Source organism: Ovis canadensis, chromosome 23 (assembly GCF_042477335.2).
Source record: "Ovis canadensis isolate MfBH-ARS-UI-01 breed Bighorn chromosome 23, ARS-UI_OviCan_v2, whole genome shotgun sequence".
Taxonomy (NCBI): Eukaryota; Metazoa; Chordata; class Mammalia; order Artiodactyla; family Bovidae; genus Ovis; species Ovis canadensis.
Window position 1 is genome coordinate 20,994,688 of NC_091267.1, and position 23,013 is coordinate 21,017,700.

Genomic DNA, 23,013 nt, shown 5'->3' on the forward strand with positions numbered 1-23,013 from the left:
TGAGAAAGAAGAATGGAACTGGAGAAATCAACTTGCCTGACTTCAGGATCTACTACAAAGCCACAGTCATCAAGACAGTATGGTACTGGCACAAAGACAGACATATAGATCAATGGAACAAAATAGAAAGCCCAGAGATAAGTCCACACACATATGGACACCTTATCTTTGACAAAGGAGGCAAGAATATACAATGGAGTAAAGACAATCTCTTCAACAAGTGGTGCTGGGAAAACTGGTCAACCACTTGTAAAAGAATGAAACTAGATCACTTCCTAACACCGCACACAAAAATAAACTCAAAATGGATTAAAGATCTAAATGTAAGATCAGAAACTATAAAACTCCTAGAGGAGAACATAGGCAAAACACTCTCAGACATAAATCACAGCAGGATCCTCTATGATCCACCTCCCAGAATTCTGGAAATAAAAGCAAAAATAAACAAATGGGATCTAATTAAAATTAAAAGCTTCTGCACAACAAAGGAAAATATAAGCAAGGTGAAAAGACAGCCTTCTGAATGGGAGAAAATAATAGCAAATGAAGCAACTGACAAACAACTAATCTCAAAAATATACAAGCAACTTCTGCAGCTCAATTCCAGAAAAATAAACGACCCAATCAAAAAATGGGCCAAAGAACTAAATAGACATTTCTCCAAAGAAGACATACGGATGGCTATCAAACACATGAAAAGATGCTCAACATCACTCATTATTAGAGAAATGCAAATCAAAACCACAATGAGGTACCACTTCACACCAGTCAGAATGGCTGCGATCCAAAAATCTGCAAGCAATAAATGCTGGAGAGGGTGTGGAGAAACGGGAACCCTCCTACACTGTTGGTGGGAATGCAAACTAGTACAGCCACTATGGAGAACAGTGTGGAGATTCCTTAAAAAACTGCAAATAGAACTACCTTATGACCCAGCAATCCCACTTCTGGGCATACACACCGAGGAAACCAGAATTGAAAGAGACACATGTACCCCAATGTTCATCGCAGCACTGTTTATAATAGCCAGGACATGGAAACAACCTAGATGTCCATCAGCAGAGGAATGGATAAGAAAGCTGTGGTACATATACACAATGGAGTATTACTCAGCCGTTAAAAAGAATTCATTTGAATCAGTTCTGATGAGATGGATGAAACTGGAGCCAATTATACAGAGTGAAGTAAGCCAGAAAGAAAAACACCAATACAGTATACTAACACATATATATGGAATTTAGGAAGATGGCAATGACGACCCTGTATGCAAGACAGGGAAAGAGACACAGATGTGTATAACAGACTTTTAGACTCAGAGGGAGAGGGAGAGGGTGGGATGATTTGGGAGAATGACATTCTAACATGTATACTATCATGTAAGAATTGAATCGCCAGTCTATGTCTGACGCAGGATGCAGCATGCTTGGGGCTGGTGCATGGGGATGACCCAGCGAGATGTTATGGGGAGGGAGGTGGGAGGGGGGTTCATGTTTGGGAACGCATGTAAGAATTAAAGATTTTAAAATTTAAAAGATAAAAAACTAAAAAAAAAATAAAAAAATAAATTAACTAATTTTTAAAAGATTTAAGAAATACAGAAAAATAAACAATGATTGATACACCTTGTGGGTGTGAGTTTGTCTTGCTTACTACTCTGTAAGCTTCTTAAAAGTAATGGCCCTACTTTGTATGAAGGGAACGGCAACACACTCCAGTATTCTTGCCTGGAGAATCCCATGGACAGCGGAGCCTGGTGGGCTACGGTCCATGGGGTCACGAGAGAGGGACACAACTTAGTGACTAAACCACATTTCCTCAGCTTAGTTCTCACACAGCACAGCCTCAGAATTCTCTGATGAATGAATAATGAATGAGTGAATGGCATACAGGGGTGTCTGAGTGGAATGTAGGGAGCATGGTTACTGGGGTAACCAAAGTAAATAATTTGCAAACAACGCTGGAGTACTGTTTTGCTCCCGGAGAAAGGTTATATGCATATTCTTTGACTAAAAGAAGGAATTCATGAGAATTCTAGCCCATTTCTAAGCAGGGACTCTTGGTCCTGGGAAAAAACCAAACCCTCAAATCTGACTCTGAATTAACCCAATGACAAAGTCTGAGGTCACTTCTCCATTTTGTTCTGGAGGGTGATCTCTTACATGAATAGCAAAACAGATCCTTGAATCCACTTGCAGCTGTAACAGCAGGAACTTCCTACAAGTGGCTGGCTTCTTGGTTGTGATGCTTACCTCTGCTACTAGTGATTAATACGTAACATTTGTTTCCTAGGATTGCTATTATGTATTGTGAGACTCCTTTCTAAATAAATATGACTGTAACACTGAATCAAAATGTTTTCTAAGGTCAGCATGAAATCGGTCAGTCGTGTCCACTCTTTGCGACCCCATGGACTATACAGTCTATGGAATTCTCCAGGCCAGAATACTGCAGTGGGTAGCCTTTTCCTTCCCCAGGGGGTCTTCCTAACCCAGGGATCGAACCCAGGCCTCCTGCATTGTAGGCGGATTCTTTTTTTTTTTTTCTTTTACTTATTTTGCTTTACAATACTGTGTTGGTTTTGCCATACATCAACACGAATCCGCCACGGGTGTATACGTGTTCCCAATCCCGAACCCCCCTCCCACCCAAGCTTGGCAGGTGGATTCTTTACCCGCTGAGCCACAAGGGAAGTCACAAGGTCAGCCATGAGGTCAGCACAGGCTATCTTAAATACAGCTGAAAGATGTGAAGAGTCTGAAAGCTGTAAGAAGTTAAAAGTTGAGATTGTCCACTTAATATGCACTCTTTTGTGTTATCTGAAGTCTAAGAATAAGTATGCGTGTGTGTCTGTGTGTGGGTAGGTGGGTGTGGCATGCTAGCCTCCCTTACTTTCCGTATACCATGCAGATTCTGAATCAATAGGGAAACAGCTGACAGCACTAGCCAAAGATGATTAATGCAAAGAATTTAATCAATAATCACTTATCTTAGCAACACACGTTATACCTTTAAAAATTATTTGCAGGGTATACAGTGGTGGTTTAGTCACTAAGTTGCGTCCGACTCTTGCGACCCCACGGACACAAGAACCCATCAGGCTCCTCTGTCTGTGGGATTCTCCAGGCAAGACTACTGGAGTGCATTGCCATTTCCTTCTCCAGAGGAACTTCCTGACCCAGGGATTGAACCCAGGTCTCCTGCATTGCTGCTGCTGCTAAGTCGTTTCAGTCGTGTCCAACTCTGTGCGACTCCATATACGGCAGCCCACCAGGCTCCCCTTTCCCTGGGATTCTCCAGGCAAGAACACTGGAGTGGGTTGCCATTTCCTTCTCCAATGCATGAAAGTGAAAAGTGAAACTGAAGTTGCTCAGTCATGTCCGACTCTTAGTGATCCCACGGACTGCAGCCTACGAGTCTCCACCGTCCATGGGATTTTCCAGGCAAGAGTACTGGAGTGGGGTGCCATTGCCTTCTCCCTCCTGCACTGCAGGCAGATTCTTTACCAACTGAGCTACAAGGGAAGCCCCTGCAGGGTATATGAACTGGGCAAACTCCGGGATGATGAGGGACAGGGGAGCCTGGCGAGCTGCAGTCCATGGAGCTGCGAAGGGTCAGACACGACTTGGCAACTGAATAAAACCATGCCCAGTATATTAACAATGCATATATATGGCACCTAGAAAAATGGTATTAATGAACCCATTTGCAGAGAAGGGATGGAGATGCAAAGAATGTCTTTGTGGATACGGTAGGGGAAGGAAAGAACCGAACATGGAGAAAGAAGCATGGACATATATACACCACAATGCGTAAAACAGACAGCTGGTGAGAAGTTGCTGTGTAACACAGGAAGCCCAGATAGGCGCCCTGTGACGGTCTGGAGGGGTGGAGTGGGGAGGGGAGGGTGGCTCAGCAGCGATGATATATGTGCAATTACGGCTGAATTGTGCTGTTGTACCGCAGCAACCATGACAACACTATAAAGCAATTTTCCTCCAATTAAAGAAAAAATAAACAAGTCGCACAAATGTTTGTTGTTAGCTAGTCTCAGAGTAAATAAGACCAAGCTGTTTGAAGAGTCAAGAAAACCTTCAAGGACAAGTAGCAATTTTGAATGTCGAGAAATATGCTGTGGTCGGGACTGAGCAGTGGGTCTTCTCTTGGTGATGGGACTCCACAAAACCACCATGAGCCACAAATGATACAATAATTTATGACATCAATTCTGCACACATGTGCGTCTCATTGCTTAGGAGTAATTTCAAATGGAATCCAAGCCCATCATTGATAACATATTAAAATAATGTTTCTGATGAAAAAGAAATGGTAGAATAACTCTGAAATGCCTGAAGGAGAAACCCCTGAATCTGTAATAACAAATCTTTCATAAAGGAATGATTGTAATCTGAATGTATTAATGACTTCAAGCATGTATCAGGAAGTTAAAGTTTTGTTTACATGAACAGATGTTATGATTAAAAACTGTGGAAGGACAGTTTTACAAGATAACATTGTTTTAAAAAATACTTGCATTAGCTAAACCAACAAATACTTTCCCTGCATGTAGTGAAATGAACAGGTGTCCTGTCTAACAAACAGATGTGTCCCTAAAGCAATTCTAGGGCTCAAGGGAGAGGATACACATTGATTAACAAGCACTCTTAGTCTTCAGCATGAGATTTTTATGGATTACTTCTAGTTATTTCAGGGCGGATCTTGAAATGGGATTATCATATTTATGGAAGAGGTCCATTGATTAGGAAGCGACAAAACTGGGGAATGCCAGTAACAACCTGTGCCAATCTGTGTGTGTGTGTGTGTGTGTGTGTGTGTGTTGGCAGCATGTATACACATATTCACTGGGATTTTTAAGCTACCAATAGTTGAGGCTGCAATTTTGACATTCTGTTGAGATTTATGCCTTCCGCATTGTCCTATGGTATAAATCACTATCTTACAAAGTTGTAGCTAGAGTTCAATGGGCCAAAAGAAATGGAGGAAAAATGCTGTTATCTGGACTTGACGAAGCATTTTAAAGAAAGTGTATGAAGACTGGAAGAGGTGGAAGGAATGGCTATGTCCATGGCCTTGGGAGTCAGGGAGAAATTCTCCCACGTGGAAGGTGTTTCCTGGGGAAAAGAAATCCTCCCAGCTAGGATTTTCCTTTGAAAGCTTAATATGGAAGAGTCTCAATGTGTGTGTGAGTATGTGAGTGTGTGTGCGAGTATGTGTGTGTGTGTGTGTGTATGAGTGTGTGTGTGTGTGTGTGTGTGTGTGTGTGTGTGAGTGTGTGTGATGTCTGCTAGTTTCCTTTAGGGTACCATGTACTTTCAGGAAGTCATTTAAATGGATCAAACACTACCTTCTCTAACTATTACTATATACTAAAAGCACATATAACCCTTTGTATGAATTTAGGATTATTTAAAAATATCATTATTTAAAAATATCATTATAATATCACTGGATGATATTATAACTTTAGGTCTTCTCTAAACTATATGCAGGAATTAATTTTTGATTTCTTTATTTTTACTTGGGCTTAAATAAGCAGACTTGTGCTTTTTTTTTTTAAATCTAAGCATGAGTTAGTCTTTATTTTATATTATCTCCTGTAACCATCATGATAACACCATAAATCAGTTTATTTTCACACAGTAGCAAACTGAAATTAGAAGTGACTAAGGAACTTGATCTATTTAAGGAGTGTAGCCCACATTCAAGTTGCATCCTAAGGAGTTTACTTACTAGGCTAAATCTGCTTTTGCTTCTTACACAGCTCTTGCTATTTAATTCTGTGTTTGTCCTATCCTAAAAAATTTATATTAAAATTTTACCTTTATATAGTAGGTAAATTACTTTGACATTATTATCAAATCAGCAATAAAAATTATAATAATCAAAAGAGTACATTATAGGAACCATATACAACCCCAGATTTTTAAGGTAAAAGCATATAACTCACACTAAACAAGTTGCACACAGCAATGACTCCACCCACAGGCCTAATTTATTCACTTTCTTCATATTTTCTGTACGTAGTACTTGACGAATGTTTATTGGTAAAGAGTTTTTTCCTTCTTCTCTCAAACAGAATGAGCAGCATATTTTAAGCAATATGATTATGGATGCTCTGTACTTAGCACAGTTCTCAGAAAATAAGTCAGAGAGATGAAATCCAAGGAAGTGTGGGAAAGAAACTGAAATATCAAAAGTAAGCTAGAAAAAAAGTCACAGGAATGCCTTCATGACTTTCTGAAACTAGCAACATGGGCAAAATTTGCGCCTGTATATGTTCATGATTAGTTAGGAGGGGAAAAACATTTTTTTCAGTTCAGCAAAAAACAAAAAGCAATGATTTTTAATGGTCTATAAGATATGATGGTTATCAGAACATTATTATATATAATGAAGTCACCATCAGTGTTATCCTGATATATTTTTACCTGTGCTGTCTAGTGTATAACCACAGATTATTCCAGAATTTCTTTTAACAACTAGTGTCAAGCTTCACCAATATCCCTCATTATTTTTAAAAACACTAGTCATTAGAAATTAATAACATTGGAAAGTTACTATTTTCATACCACTAGATATTCCAGTGATGACAGTTCATTTTAAAAGTGGAGGGGAAAAAGCTCGTTACACTACTCTGATTGCATTATTCAGAGGCTTTAGACAAGAAGATGCAGCATAAATTCTTAAGAGACATCAGAAAAGTTAAACTAGAGAATAGTACAGTAATATGTCACATAAACCTCAATTCTGTTATCTACACTCTGAGTTTTCAAGCATTCTACTTCCTCAGGTGTAGTACAGACTTCCCTTGTGGCTCAGCTGGTAAAGAATCTGCCTGCAAGGTTGGAGACCTGGGTTCAATCCCTGGGTTGGGAAGTTCCCCTGGAGAAGGGAAAGGCTACCCACTGCAGTATTCTAGCCTAAGAATTCCATGGACTGTATAGTCCACAGGGTTGCAAAGAGTCAGACGTGACCGAGGGTCTTTCATTTTCACTTTCAGGTGTAGTATGGAGGTGTAGTATGAAATTAGAAGTGGTCAAATAGGAGATGGCAAGAGCAAACATCAACATTTTAGGAATCAATGAACTAAAATGGACTGGAATGGCTGAATTTAACTCAGATGACTATTATATCTACTACTGTGGGCAAGAATCCCTTAGAAGAAATGGAGTAGCCATCACAGTCAACAAAAGAGTCCAAAATGCAGTACTGGATGCAATCTCAAAAACAACAAAATCATCTCTGTTTCCAGGCAAACTATTCAATATCTACATGGTAATCCAAGTCTATGCTGCAACCAGCAATGCTGAAGAAGCTGAAGTTGAATGGTTCTATGAAGACCTACAAGACCTTCTAAAACTAACACCCCCAAAAGATGTCCTTTTTATATAGGGGACTGGAACGCAAAAGTAGGAAGTCAAGAAATACCTGAAGTAACAGCAAATTTGGCCTTGGCGTACAGAATGAAGCAGGGTAAAAGCTAACAGAGTTTTGCCAAAAGAACGCACTGGTCATAGCAAACACCCTCTTCCAACAACACAAGAGAAGACTCTACACATGGACATCACTAGATGGTCAACACCAAAATCAGATTGATTATATTCTTTGCAGCCAAAGATGCAGAAGCTATATAGAGTCAGCACAAACAAGACTGGGAGCTGACTGTGGCTCAGATCATGAACTCCTTATTGCCCAAATCAGACTTAAATTGAAGAAAGTAGGAAAAACCACCTGATTATTTCAGTATGACCTAAATTAAATCCCTTACAACTATACAGTGGAAGTGACAAATAGATTCAAGGGATTAAATATTACAGAGTGCCTGAAGAACTATGGATGGAGGTTCCTGACACTGTACAGGAGGCAGTGATCAAGGCTATCCTCAAGAAAAAGAAATGCAAAAAGGCAAAATGGTTGTCTGAGGAGGCCTCACAATTAGCTGAGAAAAGAAGAGAAGCAAAAGGCAAAGAAGAAAAGGAAAGATATAGCCATTTAAATGCAGAGTTCCAAACAATAGCAAGGAGAGATAAAGCCTTCCTCAGTGATCAGTGCCAAGAAATAGAGGAAAACAATAGAATGGGAAAGACTAGAGATCTCTTCAAGAAAATTAGAGATACCAAGGGAACTTCTCATGCAAAGATGGGCTCGATAAAGGACAGAAATGGTATGGACCTAACAGAAGCAGAAGATATTAAGAAGAGGTGGCAAGAATACACAGAAGAACTATACAAAAAAGATTTTCATGACCCAGATAATCACAATGGTGTGATCACTCATCTAGAGCCAGACATCCTGGAATGCAAAGTCAAGTGGGCCTTAGGAAGCATCACTACAAACAAAGCTAGTGGAGGTGATGGAACTCCAGTGGAGCTATTTCAAGTCCTAAAAGATGATGCTGTGACAGTGCTGCACTCAATATGCCAGCAAATTTGGAAAACTCAGCAGTGGCCACAGGACTGGAAAAGGTCAGTTTTCATTTCAATCCCAAAGTAAGGCAATGCCAAAGAATGCTCAAACTACTGCACAACTGCACTCATTTCACACATTAGCAAAGTAATGCTCAAAATTCTCCAAGCCAGGCTTCAACAGTACATGAACTGTGAACTTCCAGACGTTCAAGCTGGATTTAGAAAAGGCAGAGGAACCAGAGATCAAATTTCTAGTATCCGTTGGATCACTGAAAAAGCAAGAGAATTCCAGCAAATCATCTATTTCTGCTTTATTGACAATGCCAGAGCCTTTGATTGTGTGGATCACAACAAACAGAAAATTCTGAAAGAGATGGGAATACCAGACTACCTGACCTGCCCCCTGAGAAATCAGTATGCAGGTCAAGAAGCAACAGTTAGAACCAGACATGGAACAACAGACTGGTTCCACTGGGAAAGGAGTAGGTCACCGCTGTATATTGCCATCCTACTTATTTAACTTATAAGCAGAATACATCATGAGAAATGCTAGACTGGATGAAGCACAATCTGGAATCAAGATTGCTGGGAAAAATATCAATAACCTCATATATGCAGATGACATCACCCTTCTGACAAAACAAAGAACTAAAGGGCCTCTTGATGAAAGAGAAAAAAGAGAGTGAAAAAGTTCCTTAAAACTCAACATTCAGAAAACTAAGATCATGGCATCTAGTCCCACTACTTCATCAAATAGATGGGGAAACTGGAAACAGTGAGAGACTTTATTTTGGGGGGCTCCAAAATCACTGCAGATGGTGACTGCAGCCATGAAATCAAAAGATGCTTGCTCCTTGAAAGAAAAGTTATGACCAACCTAGACAGCTTATTACAAAGCAGAGACATTACTTTGCCAACAAAGGACGGTCTAGTCAAAGCTACGGTTTTTCCAGTAGTCATGTATGGATGTGACAGTGGGACTATAAAGAAAGCTGAGTATCAAAGAATTGATGTTTTTGAGTGTTGGAGAAGATCCTGGGACTGCAAGGAGATCCAGCCAGTCCATCCTAAAGGAAACCAGTCCTGAATATTCATTGGAAGGACTGATGCTGAAGCTGAAACTCCAATACTCTGGCCACCTGATGTGAAGAACTGACTCATTGGAAAAGACCCTGATGCTGGGAAAGATTGAAGGTGGGAGGGAAGGGAGTGACAGAGGATGACATGGTTGGATGGCATCACTGACTTGATGGACATGAGTGAGTAAACTCCAGGAGCCGGTGATGGACAGGGAGGCCTGGTGTGCTACAGTCCATGGGGTTGCAAAGAGTCGGACACGACTGAGCAACTGAAATGAAGTGAACTGTTGCTGTGGACTGAACTGTGTCTCCCTAAATTCATAGGTTTAAGCCCTAACTGCCAAGGTGATAGGATAGGAGATGGAGACTTTGGGAGTAATTAAGTTTAGAGGAATCATAAGGATGGGGTCCTCATAATGAATGAGCACCCTTCTAAGGAAGGATAGGAGACAGTTTGTTCTTCTCTCCCTCTACCACATGGGTCCACAGCAAGAGCTTGGCCTTCAAAGCTGTGAGGAATTCACTCCTGTTGTCCGAGCCACCCAGTCTGTGGTATTTTGTTATGGCAGCCTGAGCAAAGATATACTATTCTCCATATTCCCTAAAATCTACTGAAAATCAGCATAAGCCAAGATTGTTTATTTAGACTCCAAATCTATGACAATGCTTCAAGAAGAAATGTAGGACTACTACTGTCCATTCAAAACCTTATGTACAGTGAGTTAATGTATTGATTATTTATTGAAATAAATGGCAATGTCACAGAGCAAGAATGTAGGGGACCTGGGCTGTACCTTAGCATTTTTCTAGGTGGTATGCAGTCTTGAGACAGATCCTTAAAAGCTGAGGTTGATCAGTATACTTTCCTTTAAAGGATTGGTCTGATGTAACCCAGTGTTCATAGCAGCATTATTTACACAGCTAGGATATAGCAGCGACCTCAATGTCCAACACACATAAATGGATAAAGAAGCTATAGGACATATATACAATGGAATATTACTTAGCAATAAAAAGGAATGCATTTGAGTCAGTTCCGGTGAGGTGGATGAACCTAGAGCCTGTTATACAGAATGAAGTAAGTCAGAAAGAGAACAATAGTATAGTAACGGATACATATGCAATCTAGAAAGATAGTAATGATGAACATATTTGCAGGGCAGGAACAGAGACATAGACATAGAGAACAGACTTTGGACACAGTGAGGGATGGAGGGGTTGGAGCAAATTGAGAGACTAGCATTGAAACATATTCATCACCATATGTAAAACAGAGAGCTAATGGGAAGTTGCTGTATAATACGGGTGCTTGTCCCACAGCTCATCCTGGTGGTTTGTGACAACCTGAAGGGGTGGGATGGGGTGGGGGCTGGGGGGGAGGCTCAAGAGAGAGGGGGCATATGTATACAAGTGGCTGATTCACGTTGTTGCACGGCAGAAGCCAACAGAATACTGTAAAGTGATTATCCTCCAATTAAAACTATTTTTTTTAAAAAAAGATTGGTCCCAAACATTTCTGAGATCCTTTCAGTTTCAAAGTTCGACAACTCCCCGTGCACTTTAAAGGGAAGGACGGAGCCGCACACTTACCGTTCTGCTCCCTCTGCACGCCTGCCGCCAGGAGATCGGGCTCCCCGAGGCTGATGTCATTGAGCCGGGTCCCCAGACACTCCATGCAGAGGTGTTTGCACCACTCCTCAGCCTCCAGCTCTGAAAAGAAGCACAGGCCATCAGAGTCAGGCGAGGCTGCCTGGGAAGGATGGAGAGGACTGCTTCCTGAACCAACTACCCAGGCAAGTGGTGAGCCTTAAAAATCCACTTTAAGAAAGCTAGAAAGCTGTATTCAAGAAGTGAAATAAAACAGCCTCCATGACTGTTGCCCATGATTTGACATTATAACATTATGTATCTATTGTATCTTAAAGATATTTTAAGTTATCCCTATGTAATTTACGGAGAAGGCAATGGCACCCCACTCCAGTACTCCTGTCTGGAAAATCCTATGAACGAAGGAGCCTGGTAGGCTGCAGTCCATGGGGTCGCTAAGAGTTGGATACGACTATACGACTGAGCGACTTCCCTTTCACTTTTCACTTTCATGCATTGGAGAAGGAAATGGCAACCCACTCCAGTGTTCTTGCCTGGAGAATCCCAGAGACGGGGGAGCCTGGTGGGCTGCCATCTATGGGGTGGCACAGAGTCGGACATGACTGAAGTGACTTAGCAGTATGTAATTTATCTTATTTATAAAGAATAGACTGAGAAGATTTGTTTACTATCCAGTATACTTAAGATTGATTTAGTTTGAGGAGAGAACGCACTTAATTTAAATATTAAATATAAAAATTATGAAGTATATAATATTTAATTAAATATAAAGTAAAAATATGTAAGTGAAAAGCTGGAAAATGTCAAACTAAATGTGCGAATGTCTTCCTGAATGTAACGTTGGTTTGTGCAAACGGAAGGTCTGATCTTTGAGCCATTCTGAACTGCAGTGGATCACAGATCAATGAAAGAACGTGACCATTTTTTTTCCTACAAACATCAGAAGTTTGTAAAGTAAGGGCCATCCTTACTTTAAAAACGTAGGGATAGGATATTGAAAATAACTTTCCCCTTTCAGTTCAGTTCAGTCGCTCAGTCGTGTCCGACTCTTTGCGACCCCATGAATCGCAGCACGCCAGGCCTCCCTGTCCATCACCAACTTCCGGAGTCCCCTTTAGAAAGCTACAATTGCCTAAAGATATTGATTAGATCACTCTTTACTGCCGTTACTCTGCAACTTCTCGGTATCTGTGTTTTTCCTTTGCTGAAAACATGAGAGTATCTCACACCTCACTGAATCTTGCAGTATTAAATGCTTCCACAAACATGGATGAATTTGAACCTAATATAAGACCTAGGTGGGCGAGATGGTTAAGGATTAGTGGCATACCTGTCTCATATCCTAGCGTGGGTCAGCACCAAAACAGAATTGGAAGCAAAGAGTTCTAACTATTTTTGTATCCAAAAGAGTATGAGGTTAGAAATTTGGGGCCAAGCCCTCAAATCAATTCACAGAAATTGAATAAGAGCTTTCCAATGACATCTGCCTAGAGAATAGAACTCTGTGGGAGACTGTGGGTTCTTTTTACTTTCTAACAATATTCCATGGTCTTGATAAAAGGGGAATTTCTGACTTTTCCATGTAGCATAATTCTGTACTATAGCCATTTAATATAGATTTCCTTTAAAGTTCTTGCTGCTCTCCGTGGATCACATTCCAGCCCTTGCCTTGGCATTTTAAATCCCCATAACAATGTCATCTGTGACAAGGTTTCTTGACTCCAGGGATGTGAGCACCAACTTCTCTGCTCCACGGCCAATGCCATCAAACCTGGCTAACACTTTCATCCTGTGCTGGGTCACTCTGCCTTAGCATCAAGAATGAGTTTCACCAATGAGATATCAAGTCAAATTTGTCATTTATTTTTACTTTTATCAAGACCATGGAATATTGTTAGAAAATAAAAAGAACACACAGTCTCCCACAGAGCACTATTCTCATAAAAACAACAGTTCCCATGTTCCAATCACAAAAGTGATTTTTCTTCACAAAAGGTATGGTTAGTATCCTTCAAGGATGGTTCTCTGTGATGTTAGTCACTGCGCCTGCCTACATCAAGGAGAAGGTAGATTCTCATGTGGCCTGGTTTGGGTGATGGGCTTTTCCTCAGGAATCTAGAAATAAATCTAGAAAATAAACCTTCCCATTCACTCTATGATGTTTAGTTGCTAAATTGTGTCTGACTCTGCAACTTCATGGACTGTAGCCCACCAGGCTCCACTGTCCATGGAATTCTCAGGCAAGAATTCTGGAGTGGGTTGCCATTGCCTTCTCCAGGAGATCTTCCCCACCCAGGGATTGAACCTGAGTCTTCTGCATTGGCAGGCAGAGTCTCTACCACTGAGGCACCAGGGAAGCCCAGGACTACTATAATGACAAAAAGGCGTGGGGAGACTCACAGCTTTCTAAAAAACTCTTTTTCTTCTAGAAACAGAATGCCAGCATTCATAGAAAAAATTTATAGAAGCAACAGCAGCACATATCAAAAATAATTTTTATTAGGTATATGAGTTTCGACTTAGATAATTTATGAAAGTTTTGAAAGCTTCTCTAACAACGATCAGAATCTCAAGCCAATTTCCATGACATGTCTCTAGAAGTCCTTGACATTTCTGGGAAGGGACACAACATGACTCCAGCTTTTTCTTTTTACATTTCAATGTTTTGAATGTTTCTCAGAACTATAATACTTTAAATCACTAGTGAAGTCACACGCAGGTAACACCTCATCTGCAGGACTACCTGGTAGTATTTCCAGGACCCCAAAGACAGAAAGAAGAGTATCTACGATGCTATTTGAGGTGAAAATAAAAGTGTTAAATATGACAAGGCATCTTTGCACCAACGTTCCTTTTAATGTTTCTGGCCTCATGGTCCAGTGGTTCACGGGGTGTGGAGCTAGGATTCTCATTATCAAGATTTCCTGGGAGTTTGTTGAAACTGGAGATCTCCCCATTCCAGTCCTTGCTTGTTTGTTTAGTCCCTCAACTGTGTCTGAATATTTGCGACTCTTTGAGGGCAGGAGGAGAAGGGGACAGCAGAGGGTGAGATGGTTGGATGGTATCACTGACTCGTGGACGTGAGTCTGAGTAGGCTCCGGCAGTTGGTGATGTATAGGGAGGCCTAGCGTGCTGCAGGCTATGGGGTTGCAAAGAGTTGGACACGACTGAGTGACTGAACTGAACTGAACTGAGGGCTGTGGCTGAGCCTGGAGGAGCAGGGCTCTAGGACCTAGGCTGAGCAGCAAGCAGGGAACCTGTTCAGGGACATGCAGGGCGAGCAGCAAAGGGAGGGTGTATGTGAGTGCGTGTGTTGGTGTGTGTCTTTGTGTGAGTGTGTATCAGTGCATGTGAGTGTGTCTAAGTGTCTATCAGTGCACGTGAGTGTGTATATGAGTGTGTCAGTGAGTATTTGTTGGAGTGAGTGATGAGTGAGTCCGTGGGTCTATGTATCAGTATGTGAGTGTGTGAGGCATTTGTGTCAGAGTATGAGTAAGCATTGTGTGTCTGTGTGAGTGTGTGTCTGCACCGATGTGCTGGAGGAACCAGGCTGCATGGATGGTGGCCAGGACTGAAATGGGGAGGCAGGTCCAGGAGCCACACCGCTGCCTGTGACCAGCGCGGGTCAGCCCTGAGGTCACGGTCAAGTCTGAGAAGCAGTCGGCACTCTGGCCGTCCTCTTCTGGGTTGTGTTTGGCTCAGTTAGATCAGCCCCAAACGTGCACGTCATGTCAAAAGTGTTCACCTTTGTAGGCTGCACGCTTGATCTAACAGTCTTGCAGACAAGTACATTTGTTTGGGAATTATACAAGGCTTTGCGGTTTAAAATCTGTTTTCAATGGTCACATTTCAAATAATTATAGCTATGCTTTTTGTTTTTTTTTCTTAGGCAAATGCTCTGTATTGAAGTCCTTTAATATCTTTTATTGCATGTTAATTTACTTTGTCCCATCATTATTTAACTAGCCTTTTTTCTCCCAGTTAACCTTACATCATTCACCTTTCAATTTTCACAGAACTGAGCAGATTAAATACATGGGCAATAATCTCAACCCACTGCATTTTAAAATAATTATTTTCCCATAGATTCAGTGCCTTTTGTCTTCATTTTATCTTTCAAACATCTATCTTGCTCTATACATAGTGTGTAAATAATGAAATTTCTTTGTGGAGAAATAAAGGCAGAAAATGTTCTACAACGTTTTCTGCATTTTCCTCTTCATGGTGGAAGTGCTTTTTCATTTACATGTCTTTTTTGGGTAGCCTGCAGCTATGTTCAAATTCTTAATTCAGATAAATAACTTTTCTCTGGCACAGAAACCTCAATAACATTTTCATTATGTATAGGATTAGTTAAATAGAGAAATCTGGCAATTTCCAAAAGAGAAAAGCTGAAAGATGTTTATGAATAACATGACAAATAGGAGAGAAGAGACACTAAACTAACTGAGTGAATTATGAGACAAACGGGTTATTGATTGTAGGGAAAATGACGATCAGCAGTCCTGCAAAGGAGAGATACAGTCATAGACGGATGGCCACTCCTGAGTGTCTTCCCATCACTTCTTTTTAGAATTCTGGGGAAAGTACAGTTATATTCCTCTGCATAAGAGGAGGTCTTTACACCAGACTCTTAATAAATACTTACTGAATAAATGATTAAATTTAAGCTTAATTACTTTCACTAAATTTAGGCCTTAGGATAATGACATGAGCGTTAAATGATCCAAAAGGAGCTTTGAAAACAGTGAAAAATTTTCTCCCACATATACAGAAAACAGGCTGTCAGCTAAAATCGTATAGCAGAATTAAAAATAGCACCAACTCAGTCTCATGGTAATTTATTGTAAGATGCAGGCAAGACTAGCTTTATGTGGAAATAAAAAATTAGTCCTCATTAAATCTGGCTTTTATTGAAAATCTTAGCAAAATGTAGGTAAAATAATACTGCTTTGTCTTCAGCAAAATCAGGAACTTTTAAGTATACGTAATTTTTATCTGCTGGGCAGATTTTCCATAAATCGGTGATAAATGTTTTTTTGTGTGTGTGTGTTATTAAAGTCTTCTTCAGTTCAGTTCTGTTCAGTCACTCAGTCATGTCCGACTCTTTGCGACCCCATGAATCACAGCACGCCAGGCCTCCCTGTCCATCTCCATCTCCTGGAGTTCACTCAGACTCACGTCCATCGAGTCCGTGATGCCATCCAGCCATCTCATCCTCGGTCGTCCCCTTCTCCTCCTGCCCCCAATCCCTCCCAGCATCAGAGTCTTTTCCAATGAGTCAACTCTTCGCATGAGGTGGCCAAAGTACTGGAGCTTCAGCTTTAGCATCATTCCTTCCAAAGAAATCCCAGATCTCCTTCAGGATGGACTGGTTGGATCTCTTTGCAGTCCAAGGGACTCTCAAGAGTCTTCTCCAACACCACAGTTCAAAAGCATCAAGTCTTCGGCCCTCAGCCTTCTTCACAGTCCAACTCTCACATCCATACATGACCACAAGAAAAACAATAGCCTTGACTAGACGGACCTTAGTTGGCAAAGTAATGTCTCTGCTTTTGAATGTGCTATCTAGGTTGGTCATAACTTTTCTTCCAAGGAGTAAGTGTCTTTTAATTTCATGGCTGCAATCACCATCTGCAGTGATTTTAGAGCCCAAAAAATAAAGTCTGACACTGTTTCCACTGTTTACCCATCTATTTCCCATGAAGTGATGGGACCGGATGCCATGATCTTCATTTTCTGAATGTTGAGCTTTAAGCCAACTTTTTCACTCTGCTCTTTCACTTTCATCAGGAGGTTTTTTAGCTCCTCTTCATTTTCTGCCATAAGGGTGGTGTCATCTGCATATATGAGGTTATTGATATTTCTCCCGGAAATCTTGATTCCAGCTTGTGTTTCTTCCAGTCCAGCGTTTCTCATGATGTATTATGCATAGAAGTCAAATAAGCAGGGTGACAATATACAGCCTTGACGTACTCCTTTTCCTATTTGGAAGCAGTCTGTTGTTCCATGTCCAGTTCTAACTGTTGCTTCCTGACTTGCATACAGATTTCTCAAGAGGCAGGTTAGGTGGTCTGGTATTCCCATCTCTTTCAGAATTTTACACAGTTGATTGTCATCCACACAGTCAAAGGCTTTGGCATAGTCAATAAAGCAGAAATAGATGTTTTTCTGGAACTCACTTGCTTTTTCCATGATCCAGCGGATGTTGGCAATTTGATCTCTGGTTCCTCTGCCTTATTGAAAACCAGCTTGAACATCAGGGAGTTTACGGTTCATGTATTGCTGAAGCCTGGCTTGGAGAATTTTGAGCATTACTTTACTAGCATGTGAGATGAGCACAATTGTGTGGTAGTTTGACCATTCTTTGGCAGTGCCTTTCCTTGGGACTGGAATGAAAACTGACCTTTTCCAGTCCTGTGGCCACTGCTGAGTTTTCCAAATTTGCTGGCATATTGAGTGCAGCACTTTCACAGCATCATCTTTCAGGATTTGAAACAGCTCCACTGGAATTCCATCACCTCCACTAGCTTTGTTCATAATGATGCCTTCTATGGCCCACTTGACTTCACATTCCAGGATGTCTGGCTCTACGTGAGTGATCACACCATCATGATTATCTGGGTCATGAAGATCTTTTTTGTGTAGTTCTTCTGTGTATTCTTGCCACCTCTTCTTAATATCTTCTGCTTCTGTTAGGTCCATACCATTTCTGTCCTTTATCGAGCCCATCTTTGCATGAAATGTTCCCTTGGTATCTCTAACTTGCTTGAAGAGAAAAATTAGTCTTTCCCATTCTGTTCTTTTCCTCTATTTCTTTGCATTGATCACTGAAGAAGGCTTTCTTCTCTCTTCTTGCTATTCTTTGGAACTCTGCATTCAGATGCTTATATCTTTCCTTTTCTCCTTTGCTTTTCACCTCTCTTCTTTTCACAGCTAGTTGTAAGGCCTCCCCAGACAGCCATTTTGCTTTTTTGCATTTCTTTTCCATGGGGATGGTCTTGATCCCTGTCTCCTGTACAATGTCACGAACCTCAGTCCATAGTTCATCAGGCACTCTATCTATCAGATCTAGGCCCTTAAATCTAATTCTCACTTCCACTCTACAATTATAAGGGATTTGATTTAGGTCATACCTGAATGGTCTAGCGGCTTTCCCTACTTTCTTCAATTTAAGTCTGAATTTGGTAATAAGGAGTTCATGATCTGAGCCACAGTCAGCTCCTGGTCTTGTTTTTGTTGATTGTATAGAGCTTCTCCATCTTTGGCTGCAAAGAATAGAATCAACTTGATTTCGGTGTTGACCATCTGGTGATGTCCATGTGTAGAGTCTTCTCTTGTGTTGTTGGAAGAGGGTGTTTGCTATGACCAGCGCATTTGCTTGGCAAAACTCTATTAGTCTTTGCCCTGCTTCATTCCACATTCCAAGGCCAAATTTGCCTGTTACTCCTAGTGTTTCTTGACTTCCTACTTTTGCATTCCAGTCCCCTATAATGAAAAGGACAGCTTTTTTCAGAGCTGGCGCACTGAGCGCAGGTGGCTGCGAGCTGGTGCACTGAGCATGGCCGAGAGGAGCTACCCCACATCTGAGGTCAGGGGCAGCGGCCTAGAGTGCCTGGCTGCGACGGCGCAGAAACGGCCAAGAAGAGCTACCCTGCGTCCGAGGTCAGTGGTGCCCGGGAGGAGCAGTGGCTGTGCTTTGCTGGAGCAGCCGTGAAGAGATTACCCACGCCCAAGGTAAGAGAAACCCAAGTATGATGGTAGGTGTTGCAAGAGGGCATCAGAGGGCAGACACACTGAAACCATACTCACAGAAAGCTAGTCAATCTAATCACACTAGGACCACAGCCTTGTCTAACTCAATGAAACTAAGCCATGCCTGCGGGGCAACCCATGATGGGTGGGTCATGGTGGAGAGGTCTGACAGAATGTGGTCCACTGGAGAAGGGAATGGCAAGCCACTTCAGTATTCTTGTCTTGAGAACCCCATGAACAGTATGAAAAGGCAAAATGATAGCATACCGAAAGAGGAACTCCCCAGGTCTTTAGGTGCCCAATATGCTACTGGAGATCAGTGGAGAAATAACTCCAGAAAGGATGAAGGGATGGAGCCAAAGCAAAAACAATACCCAGTTGTGGATGTGACTGGTGATAGAAGCAAGATCCGATGCTGTAAAGAGCAATATTGCACAGGAACCTGGAATGTCAGGTCCATGAATCAGTGCAAATTGGAAGTGGTCAAACAAGAGATGGCAAGGGTGAACGTTGACATTCTAGGAATCAGCGAACTAAAATGGACTGGAATGGGTGAATGTAACTCAGATGACCATTATATCTGCTACTGCGGGCAGGAATCCCTCAGAAGAAATGTTGTAGCCATCATGGTCAACAAAAGAGTCTGAAATGCAGTACTTGGATGCAATCTCAAAAACGACAGAATGATCTCTGTTCGTCTCCAAGGCAAATCATTCAATACCACAGTAATCCAAGTCTATGTCCCAACAAACAACGCTGAAGAAGCTGAAGTTAAACGGTTTTATGAAGACCTACAAGACCTTTTAGAACTAACACTGCCCCCCCCCCCAAAAAAAAAGTCTTCTTAGATACACGCTTTTCTGGAAAGTGAAGAATAAAAGTCTCCTGATGTAGACTGTTGCTTAAAGACTACAAAGAACTCTCTTATTGTTATTTGAAATTTATAGGGCCATTAAAATATACATTTTGATGATACTTTTCATTCTGAAAAATTGGCACCTACTTGTTACTTAGCTGGCCTTGTGGATGCATTATGGGCTTTTCTGTTTGTCTTACTTTTTCTGTAGTAGGAAGACAAGAAGACAGTGACAGCTGACCTGCTCACTTCAGCTAAGACAAGAAGAAGGTTGAGCTCACAGCAATGAGCCCCATCTGTTGAAGTCCGATGGCCAGGATTGATCCGTTTGGAGATGTGGAACTTTTCGTTTTCTAAAAGAACCTGTTTTGTTTGGTTCCTTCAGACCCAATTTTGGATTTCACATCTTTCCTTTAAATCTCCATTTCATTCTGTGTTTACTGTTATCATAGCCTTTATGAGGTGGTATAGCGGTTTAGTCATTCAGTCATGTCTGACTCTGCGACCCCATGGACTCTAGCCCACGAGGCTCCTCTGTCCGTGGGGTTTTCCAGGGAAGAATACTTCAGGGGGTTGCCATTCCCTCTTCCAGGGGGAACTTCCCGACACAGGGATTGAACCTGTGTCTCTTGTATTGCAGGCAGTCTCCTGTCTTGCAGGCAGATTCTTTACTGACTGAGTTACAAGGGAAGCCCCATAGCCTTTATACTACTGAGCTATTTGTCTGTCCTTCCAAAACCAATATATTCTGATATCGGAGTGAGGGAGACACTGATATAGTCTAGAATGGGTGCAGCACTTGGATATGGAAACTAATAAATGAATGTGGAGGGACTTCCCTGGTAGTCCAGTGGTTGAGAATCTGCCTTCCAATGCAAGGAAAACGGATTTGATCCCTAGTCCTGAAACATTCGACCCGTCATGAAGCAACCGAGCCTGTGTGCTGTAACTACTGAGCCCACGCTCACTAGAGCTGGTGCTCTGAGACTCGAGAAGCCACTGCAACAGAAGTCCGTGCACTGCGACCAGAGAAGGCCCACGTGCAGCAGTGAAGACTCAGCACCGCCAGAATGAGTAAATGGAGGAATGATCGTAAAGACTCAGCACCGCCAGAATGAGTAAATGGAGGAATGATTCTAGAAAGACTCAGCATCGCCAGAATGAGTAAATGGAGGAATGATTGTAAAAAGACTCAGCACCGCCAGAATGAGTAAATGGAGGAATGATTCTAGAAAGACTCAGCACCGCCAGAATGAAGAAACGAAGGAATGATTCTAAAAAGACTCAGCACCGCCAGAATGAAGAAATGAAGGAATGATTCTAAGAAGACTCAGCACCGCCAGAATGAAGAAATGAAGGAATGATTCTAAAAAGACTCAGCACCTTCAGAATGAAGAAATGAAGGAATGATTCTAGAAAGACTCAGCACCGCCAGAATGAAGAAATGAAGGAATGATTCTAGAAAGACTCAGCACCACCAGAATGAGTAAATGGAGGAAACATTCTAAGAAGACTCAGCACCGCCAGAATGAGTAAATGAAGGAATGGTTCTAAAAAGACTCAGCACCGCCAGAATGAGTAAATGGAGGAATGATTCTAAAAAGACTCAGCACCGCCAAAATGAAGAAATGAAGGAATGATTCTAAAAAGACTCAGCACCGCCAGAATGAAGAAATGAAGGAATGATTCTAGAAAGACTCAGCACCACCAGAATGAGTAAATGGAGGAAACATTCTAAGAAGACTCAGCACCGCCAGAATGAGTAAATGGAGGAATGATTCTAAAAAGACTCAGCACCGCCAGAATGAAGAAATGAAGGAATGATTCTAGAAAGACTCAGCACCGCCAGAATGAGTAAATGGAGGAATAATTCTAAAAAGACTCAGCACAGCCAAAGTGAATAAATGAATGAGTAGATAAGTAATTTTAAAATGACTCAGCACAGCCAAATAAATGAATGAGTAGATAATTTTAAAAAGACAGCACAGCCAAAAACAAATAAATGAATGATTCAATAATAATTTTTTTTTCTAAAATAGAGCTTTTGTCTTAGTCATGTTGTCATAAGGCCTAAAAGCAATTCCTTTCTACACAGCAAACATGAAGTACTTGGGAGCAGAAAGGAAAACACTTGAGAGGAGAGCAGAGTGTTGGAATATGGCAATGTGGCCAGTGCTGTGGTTAGCTGTGGAAGACTGTGACAGAAACCACACAGAGCTCTGAGACAGTTTCTCTTGGTGGAGCACAATTGATTACAGAAAGCCTTGACGGCCGCTCAGAGTATGGAATGGTACTTGGTCAACAGCCCCAGTGAACCTGGGCTTGTGTTATCCTCAGAGCTCCCAGAAAGGAACGCAGCCTTGCCGGCCCTTCAGTTTCTGCCCAGTGAGCCTGCTGTTAGACTTCTGTCCTTTAGAATTCTAAGATGATGAATCTGTGTTGGTTTAAGCTGCTGCGTGTGGTGTCCTTTTTAATGTAAGAAACGGGACAACAAAACAAACAACAAAGGCCAATTAGTCTCTTCCTTTCTACCAGGAAAACCTCCAGGCAAGCAAATTAATTTAAGGGGATGTGATCTGTGAAAAATTAGGAGGGTATATAGATCTGGATGGAGCATGATGTGATTACATCTGTTTGAAGCTTAAGAAATAAAATAATGAGGAAAGATTTGCTACTCAACAGTGGGGTTAGGAAGTCTCAAAACAGAGAATGCAAGAACTGCCAAGAATTAACCAAGAAAAAGCAGGGGGATGGGGGAGGGATGCTGAAAGAGGACTGAGGTGAGGTGGAGCAATCACTGCAAAGGTGAAACTCAGCTAGAGCCTAAAGATTTAAGAAAGGACCAGGTAACTGGGTACATGATCTACAGGGAAGGGATGTAAAGGATGAAGAGAGATCATATAAAAGGCTAATACGACTTAAAGGGACACACTGGGTTTAGAGGATCAACAGTGGTTTTTGTGGACAGTCTTCCAATTATATAACCTTCCAGGGAGGGGAAAAAAAGGCCAAAAAGGCCAAAAAGAAGAAGTAGCCTTTAGCAACTGGGTGGCGGAGAAGAAAAGAAGAAAAAGTAGAAAATGTATATATGTGATACCGTGCAGCATTTGTCTCTCTCTGTCTGGCTTATTTCATTTGCCACAATGCCTCCAGGGCTTCCTTCTTTTTAAGGCTGAATAATATCCCATCGCATATGGACCACATTTTCTTTATCTGTTCAACTGTTGATGGACATTTAGGTGCTTCCATACCTTGGCTTGTGTGAATATGCTGTCATGAATAGGGGAAT

At 41.5% G+C, this 23,013-nt stretch overlaps 1 protein-coding gene across 1 annotated transcript in view; it reads right to left on the reverse strand.

Annotated features, from left to right (window-relative positions):
* The window catches only part of DOK6 (docking protein 6), a 404,688-nt gene that overhangs the window by 155,640 nt on the left and 226,035 nt on the right, over positions 1-23,013 (reverse strand). Inside the window, exon 4 of the mRNA XM_069569174.1 lies at positions 11,096-11,215. Coding sequence (XP_069425275.1) covers positions 11,096-11,215 — 120 coding nt within the window. The remainder of the gene's footprint in view (positions 1-11,095; positions 11,216-23,013) is intronic.